General features: G+C 43.2%; 1 protein-coding gene across 4 annotated transcripts in view; it reads right to left on the reverse strand.

Moving 5' to 3' along the window:
* Positions 1–8707, reverse strand: part of CDC45 (cell division cycle 45) — a 33602-nt gene extending 24895 nt beyond the window's left edge. For all 4 annotated transcript variants that reach the window (XR_006195119.1, XM_042909967.1, XM_042909965.1 and 1 more), the window contains exons 1-6: positions 8601–8707; positions 8160–8241; positions 7968–8027; positions 7133–7225; positions 5543–5680; positions 4432–4578 (exon numbers count right to left, since the gene is read on the reverse strand). Coding sequence is in view for 3 of the 4 variants with exons in the window: in XM_042909967.1 (XP_042765901.1) it covers positions 4432–4578; positions 5543–5680; positions 7133–7225; positions 7968–8027; positions 8160–8241; positions 8601–8647 (567 nt within the window). In the remaining variant the exon portion in view is untranslated. The remainder of the gene's footprint in view (positions 1–4431; positions 4579–5542; positions 5681–7132; positions 7226–7967; positions 8028–8159; positions 8242–8600) is intronic.
* Between the last annotated feature and the right edge of the window lie 140 nt (positions 8708–8847).

Here is an 8847-nt window from a genome sequence, read left to right on the forward strand (position 1 = left end):
GAGTAATTAAAAACACAGTTGAAACAAAAGAAAAAAATAGGAAGCTTTAGTAAGTAAATAGAAAAATGAAGAAGAACCAAAATGAAATTTAAAACTGAAAATTACAATAACTGAAATAGAAACTCAGTAGAGGGGCTCAAGAGCAAAATGGAGGAACAGAGGAAAGAACCAGCAGATACGATGATAGAAAATATCCAGTCTGATTAATAGAGGGGTAAATGGACTGGAAAAACAAACAAACAAACAAACAAACAAACAAACAGTAACATGTGAACCTACAACAAAAGACCTAACTTTCCTGTCATTGGTGCCCTGGAAGGAGAGGAAAACAAAAGGGTGAAAACACCCTGGAATAAATAATGTCTGAAAACAAAGAAATCTAGCTCAAAATCTGGCAAGAGATATAAACCTACAGATTCAAGAAGCTGACTGAATCCCAATAGGTTAAACCCAAAGAAATCCACACCAAGACACATCGTAATTAAACTTCTGAATATTAGAGCCCCCATTTTTTTTTTTTAAATCTCAAAAAAAGCAAGAGAAAAATGACATCTTATGTATAGGATAAAACAGTATGAATGCCAGCAGATTTCTCACTAGAAACCACAGGGGCCAGAAGTAGCATAACATTTTCAAGCACTGACCAAAAACAGCTGTTAACCCCAAATCCCATACCCTGTGAAAATATCTTTCAGGAATGAAGGGAAAAGTCAAGAAATTCTCAGGAAAAGGAATACTAAGAGAATTTACTGCCAGCAGAGTGCCTCTAAAAAAAGTTAAAGGACTTTCTGTAAATAGAAAGAAAATGACAAAAGAAAAAACCTTGGAACATCAGGATGGAAGGAAGAACGGGTAAATACAATAGGCTTTCCTTATCCTCTTGAGTTTTAGAATAGAATCATGTTTGATTGTTGAAGCAAAATTTATACCATTGTATGAGGTGGATCTAAATGTACACAGAGAATATAAGAAACTCACATAAACAGAGAAGAGTAAGGGAAGTAAAGGAAGGTAACGTTTCCACATTTATAGCCTGTTGTCTCTAAATCTCTGAGTGTACACTCTTATTAATAAAAATATTTCTGAGAATATATCTTGAATCCACGTATATTTACAAATCATGAAGATTTAAATACCGTTGAGGTAGTCTCAAAGGGCTAACTTACCAAAATCAAATATGTAGCCCTAAACTTGGATTACAGAAAACACAAGGATAGAGGAGCAAGTAAAAGTACTCCACAAACAAGTGATAAATACTAGACAACTGGATTGGCCTCCAATGTCATTCAAAACACAACAGAAAAAAAAAGAAAAAACAAAAAGAGTGGGGTCCTGGTCTAGGTGAAAAGACAATTAAGAGGGGTGTCTGGCTGGCTCAGTCAGAGAAGCGTGACTCTTGATCTCAGGGTCATAAGTTCCAGCCCCATGTTGGGTGTAGATATCACTTTATTAAAAAAAAAAAAAAAAAAAAAAGACAAGAGAAATAGCTAAACGCAAATGTGCCAGCCCTGGTTGGATGACACTTCAGAAACAAAAGCAGCTGCAAAATCTATTCTGGGGAACAAGTGAAATTTGAATATGGGTTGAATATTAGAGGACACCGTTAATTGCTTACATACAATAATGGTATTGCATTTATAGAGGAGAATGATCTTAGAAGATGAGTTTTTTTGTTTTGTTTTTTAACATTTATTTATTTTTGAGAAACAGAGAGAGACAGAGCATGAGCAGGGGAGGGGCAGAGAGAGAGAGGGAGACCCAGAATCCGAAGCAGGCTCCAAGCTGTCAGCAGAGCCAGATGCGGGGCTCGAACTAACCGCGAGTTCATGACCTGAGCAGAAGTCAGACGCTTAACCGACTGAGCCACCCAGGTGCCCTGAAGATGAGTTTTAAAGTCTATTTATTTAGGGGCATCTGGGTGGCTCACTATTTATTTAGGGGCATCTGGGTGGCTCAGTCAGTTAAACATCCAACTCTTGATTTCAGCTAAGGTCATGATCTCACAGTTTGTGGGATCGAGCCCCTCATTGGGTTCTGTGCGGACAGTGTGCAGCCTGCTTTGGATTCTCTTTCTCCCTCTTTTTCTGCCCCTCCCCTGCTCGCATACAGGCATGCTCTCTCTCTCTCTCTCTCTCTCTCTCTCAAAATAAATAAATAAACTCTTTAAAAAGTAGATAAAGCTTATTTATTTTGAGAGAGAGAATGCATGTGCCTGGGGGCGGTGGGGGACAGAAAGAGAAGGAAAGAGACAGAATTCCAAGCAGACTCCACACTGTCAGCACAGAGCCCAATGAGGGCTTGAACCAACAACCTGCAAGATCATGACTTGAGCTGAAATCAAAAGTCAGATGTTTACATGACCAAGCAACTTAGGTCCCCCTGCAACTTATTCTCAAATGATTAAGCAAAAGAAAAAAATATACATATATATACATATATATATATATGTATATATATATAAAAGAAGGCAAATATGGCAAAATGTGACAAATGTGCAAAATTGTTGAATCTATATGAAAGGTATACGGGCATTCATTGTACTATCCTTTCAAGTGTTGTATACATCAAAAATTTTTTTAAAATAAAAAGTCGGTGGGAAATTATGCATGTTACACATGCATAATTATGCATGTGAATATCATAGAAAGCATTCACAAACTCAGATTCTAAATAGATGCATTAAGCATGTCAATGGAGGCTCTGACATGTTCTGTTCTGACATCTCATCAAGACCAACGACATTCTCTTTACTGACAAACCCTCCCGTCAGTTCTAGCCTGCCTGTTCTTCCCTCAGGGCCCTTGTGTCTGGGTACACTGCACTGGATGTACCTTCTAGGGATATTCTTGGTTCTTTCCTTCCTCATTCAGGTCAAGTGTCCATAGCCACCTTCATAAAAGCAGCCCATTCCCTGTCCGGCCCCTTACCTTGCTTTATTTTTCCTGATATGACACAGCTCTCCACCTGAAACCATCCTTGACCTGTGCTCATTCCTGATATCTCCCCCAATGGAAAAGAAGCTTTGTGAAGACAGGAATTTGTTCTCTCCCAGAGACACCAGGGCCTTACTGACACCTGGCACAGAGTAGGTGCTGAAATATATTTATTAGTCGGGATGGAGAATTCTAAGACTATTATCTGCAGAACGTGAATGTTTCCAAAGAAAATCCCCCAGATACTGATATTTGGAGCCTGATGAAAAGCAGTTCTTTAATAGTTAAAAGAATGCTACAACAAAAAGGAGCTTTAGATAACAAAAAAAGAGCTGTTAGAAATCAAAGATTAGAAGATAAAGACCAGATGTTGGCCAGAGAGTGGAACAGATAAAGAGCTAGACAAGATGAAAGAGAATCTAAGAATGTATCTGAGGTCTCTGATCAGACTACACAAAACTCTAGAGAAAGGATGGCTCAAAGGCAGGAAAGGTAAGGAGAAAACATTCCTACCTTTACAGGACACACCCCTCAGATGGACAGAGTGTACTGAATATCCCCAAAATGGCTCAAAAGAGCTCTGCTAAAGCACCTTATTGGGAAATGTCAGGCCAAGGATGAAACATTCCAGAGGCAAATTTCAGCATGGACACCCAGGACTGGGAATCAGAGGGCATCAGCTTCTTCCACAGCACTGAACACTAGAATAAAACATGGCCCTATTAGAGGAACAACCGCCTCCCACCTTTAATTTTCCATGTAGCAGAAGCCACCAGTGTTGGGCAGGCCACTTCTGTTGGCCAGGCCCCAGATCGGGTAAGCATCTCAGACCCAAGACTCACGAGGCTCAAACAACTCTAATCTTTGCACACAAGATGCTTCCCCTGGAATCACCACTGGAGACTGAGCCTGGCTGAGGGCCATAGATCCATGTCGTTCCTTCATTGTGACTGCAGAGAATCCGGAGGGGAGTGGAGAAGGGAGAGGATGTTTATGCTATTTATCGTTTCTCTGTATTGCTGCCTTTTTTTTTTAATATTTATTTACTTTGAGAGAGAGAGAGAGCATGAGCAAGCATATGAGCAGGGGAAGGGTAGAGAGAGGGAGAGAGAATCCCAAGCAGGCTCTGTACTGTCAGCGCAGAGCCCAACACGGGGCTTGAACCCACAAACTGCAACCCCACGACCTGAGCTGAAATCAAGAGTTGGATGTTTAACTGACTGAGCCACCCAGGTGTCACTTTCTGTATTGCTCAGCAAAGAGCTGAGCTATCCTAAGTTTCATTTCATCTGATGAAATTCTACTGTACAGACAAGGATGTCAAAGCTCAGAGAAGTTCAGTAGCCCGCCTGAAGCCACGCAGCCAGGGGATAGCAGAGTCTAGGGTCAATACCAGTGCCTGCTGAATCCCAGCCACCCCTGGACCCCGAAGGCTCCAGCCTGAGCTCTGACCTCTGGGAACGACGTTACTCAAGACGGTGGTGAGGCCAAAACCCACCTCTTCTAACCGTGTGCGCTTCACAGAAGGCTCTGACCCATTGTCACTTTCATTTCCTGAATGCTCTTCACCTTCTTCTTCATCCCTGAAGATATCATCATAGGCAGGAACTTCAAGATCATCATCTTGTTTAATGAGTAGTTTGATCTAAGATTAAAACAAAAAGCAATCAAGGCTCTCTTCTCTCATTGACAGAAAACTCTCCATTACATGTTTTCTCTTACAGAATCTTATTTCCCAATGAGCTGACTCATTAAGGTTTCTGTACAAAGAGCCACTTGAGAATTTCAGACTTCTCAAACATTTTCTTGCTTTCATTTCCTCTCAGAGGCATTGGAGTTGCACCACGCGATATGCAAACATTCCAAAAATTAAAAAACTATCCAGTCATGTAAATCTGGGGAAAAAAGACTCCCTCTCATGCCACACTCCAAGCAAACAAAATGAACACCCCACAACTTGGACTCTGAGAGAAGACAGGGAGGTGTGCGACCCCTAAGGGAGTAAAACTGCTGTCTCTAAAAGCAGTTCCAGGCTGACTTCACTTAGAGTGGTCCTTCACATGAGAACATCAGGGCCAACACTTTGATAACATGGGTGGGATCAACTCAGAGAATGGTTAGGTGGCTGTCCTGTGCCAGGCTCCATGTTTGCTGCTGGGGGTTCAAAGAGGAAGCACAGCATGGCCATGTTAGGCTAACAGTGGTCTCTTACACTATTGTCTTGTTGGTCCTCACACTACCCTTTGGATGGGCAGGGCAGGCCCTAGCCCCACTTGTAGGGCTAACGCCTCTAGATCCCCTGGTATTCAATGACACCAGGCTGGGCCTCAGCTCCAAGGGCAGGCTCAGTGCAGGGTTCTGGTCCCTACACTTTCTAGGTTAAGTGAATTCCAAAATGCATTCTGAGCGCCTCCAAGACTTACTTAGGTGCTATGTTTCTCACCACAGATAAGCAAGACCAGATTCTTGCCCTCAGGATGGTCTAACTCTTGTAGGAGAGGTGGATACATGCCTTGCTTAGAACATCAGGTGCGATGTTGCCCATGGCATAAAAGGTACAGACAAAGGATAGAACTTGGGGAAGACATGGGCCCCAAAGGCCTAGTTACCTGGGTGTCATTATAGACATTCACGACATTAACTGGCCTGTGGGTGTCACACACAAAAAATATGGCATCTTCATCAGGCTGAAGGATATCCAATAGGTCTACATTAGCTCCACAGTTTATGAGAATAAAATAATGGAACTGAAAAAAAGAGAGAGACATTGGGAAGTAAGTGCCTTGAGTAGATCCTTTACCTTCAGCATATTAGGTCTCTGAGTCCTGCTGAGACATATCAAGCCCCTGACACCAGTGAGGCCCTGATGGCAAGGGGCTTTACACAGTTGGCCTGTGTGAAGTGCTTTAATATACTACATATGCCATTTCATTTCCATGATGACACCTTGAGATAGGCCCCGTGGGCAGCCCTGTGGCTGTCTCTGCTTCACCAAGGAGCACATGGAGGTTCAGCATGACTCAGTCTCATGCACAGGGTCAAGAAGTTGATGAGGAGCAGAACAAGACTTCAAATGCATAAATGGGCCTCTGCAGGGGTACCTGGGTGGCTCAGTCAGTTAAGCATTTGACTTCTATGTCTCTCTCTCTGTCCCTCCCCGACTCACGCTTTCTCTCTCTCTCAAAAATAGACATTAAAAAATAATAATAATATGGGGCATCTAGGTGACTTTGGCTCAGGTCATGATCTCACTGTTGGTGAGTTTGAGCCCTGTGTCAGGCTCTGTGCTGACAGCTCAGAGCCTGGAGCCTATTTCGGATTCTGTGTCTCCCTCTCTCTGCCCTCCCCTGCTCATGCTCTGTCTCTCTGAAAAATAAATAAGCATTAAAAAAAATTTTTTAATAAGTAAATAAATGGGCCTTTGCAGATCTCAGTCACTCTACTGTGCTGCCTCTCTGTACTGACAGTGTCGTACAGGTTTAAATTTGTAACAAGTCTTGGGCACCCCATGCTTAATAAGCATCTAAATATCATTTTAAGTCTTACTATATCCTATCTCTATAGAGAACCTTTTGCTTATAAATATCAGGTTGGTACAGGTAGCTCCTTCCGTGATGACAGGAGCTCCAGGCAAGGATTATCTCTGGACAGTCCTAAATGTTGCCACAGACTCCAGAGACCCTCTTCCCTACTCCAGTCCCATCCAGTGGGATCTAAAATGTCCCATCTCTCAGCATAACCCCATGCAGAGGTGGTAAGAGTCCTGGCCTCTACTGTTTAAATTGCAAAGGGAGAAGATATGTTCCTGGATTACCAGTTGGAACTGGGATACTTTTTCTTGGAAAGATAATGTAAAATAGCCACCTTATCTAACATAATTTTAACTAGGCCATATCAAAATCAAACTGCTAAACTCTAAGCACCTTACAATGAAATGCCTGCAACACAAATTCAAAGTTAGACGGTGTCCACATTCACTATCTTTTTTGGTTATCAATTCTGTCTCTACAACTTGAGAGTAAGTCACTCTGCATATATCTCATTTTTTCCTTCCATATTGGCTAATGTAGTTGATACTTAAACATACAAGCAACCTATTGAGGACCTAGAAAGAATGCTAGTGTTAAATTGCAACTGAATAAAAAAAAAAAAAAAAAAAAAAAAAAAAGACTAATGACTCTAAAATGCTTCTATCATACCTGTTCTTTATGCTCAAGAAATGCAGTTTCAAGTTCTTGCCACCCAGAAACCGGAACCAGCGTATACTGCACGTGATCACACTGGAACAGAGCCTGAGAGAGATCATTTCCAAAAGTTATCATATTTAGGACGTCTGCAATTTACTTTGAAATGCACTTAAAAAAAAAATAAGGTTGAGAAACGAATGACCTGTGATAAGTTTAGTAAAATGTTAATGGAAGAAACTAGGTGATAGAAATATGAGTGTTGACTATATCATTCTGTGAACTTTAATGAATTTTTGAAAATCACCAAAGGAAAACATCGAGGGTGGGGGAGGCTTATTTTATTTCTAGGTCTTCGGGAAAGTAGTTCCTGACCCAACAGCCTGATCAAAGGTCATGTAAAAATTGCACCATATTCAAAACCGAACCAATGATCTTCCCTAATAGAGAAAAGAATCCTGTATTTCCTATATTGCTTATGACACCACTGTGCCCTCAGTTGTCACAGAAGCCACTCCAGGTCTAACGGTCTCTTCAATGCAACCATTTTTCAGCCAGGTTATTGCAAAAATACTAACTGCCTTTTGCCGCATCCTTCTTTAACCCACCCAATACTCTTGCCAGAAAGGCGACCTCTAAAAGTCCCTCTCCCCAGATTTCAGTTGCTCCAGCCCCTTACCCTAGCCTGCACTCTCTCCTGGCGGGTGGGGAGAAGAGCGGTTCCCTATGCGCTCCTCACCTCCTGCGCCGACTCCCAGCCCATCCTGCACTCCCAAACTCTTCCCGGGGCCCCGCCTGCTCCCTCACCCTTTGGCCCCGGCCCTTCCCTCCCAAAGTACGCAACGCTCACCTGAAGAATCTTGCAAGCGCACAGAGCGTCCACGTCCGAGGCCACAAAGAGAAGGACCCTCTGTCAGGAAAAGAGAGGGCCAGTTGAACGCAGAGAACAGAACGCGGGCCCCTCGTGCCCTCCCAGGGCCGCTCCCCCGGATCCTCCCCCCCCCCCCCCCACAAGGCCACGAGATGTAAGAAAAAGGGTCACCTGGTTTTGAACCACCTCGTAGAACTCCTTGCGGAAATCGGACACAAACATGGCCACGGCGGCCGGACACCCAGAGCTGGCGCTGAGGATCCAAGAGAAGAGCTCCGGCGGCGGTCAAGACTCCCGCCAAACAGGGACTCTTCCGATTAGCCCAGAAGCCAACCAATACCTACTTAGTTCTCAGCTTTTCCCTCTTCCCGATTGGGCCATATTGGAGGCGGGCCTAGCGCTCCGCCAACCGGGCTGGAAATGTTAGGCCCGCTCCTAAAGGAGCGTCATCCACAAGCAAGACGCAAACAATGTTGCCCACTTCAGTTCTGACTCCCTTTTACCCACAAATCCAACGTTTGGTGGACATCTTTAGTTTGGGAAGAGAAGCCTATTGCCTCCCACTGGGCCCTCCAGGAAAAGGAAATCACGCCATAAATTCAATTCACTTACACATTGAACGAAGTCGTCAGTTTACGATTTCGGTAAACTCTCGGCATAGTTCGAAGGCAAATGTGTAGCTTACTTCCGCCAGCTTCCTCGATGGCTGACGCAAAGGCCGGAAGGTCTACGTGCATTCTGGGTAGTGTAGTAGATAAGGAGAATGGGGCCAACTAAATTGGTCTAGAGGGGAGTACTATAAAAATGTAATTCTAAAAAATTACACAAATTACCCTAGAGTGAACAAAAAATTATGAAA

This window comes from Panthera leo, chromosome D3, assembly GCF_018350215.1.
Source record: "Panthera leo isolate Ple1 chromosome D3, P.leo_Ple1_pat1.1, whole genome shotgun sequence".
In the NCBI taxonomy this organism is placed as follows: Eukaryota; Metazoa; Chordata; class Mammalia; order Carnivora; family Felidae; genus Panthera; species Panthera leo.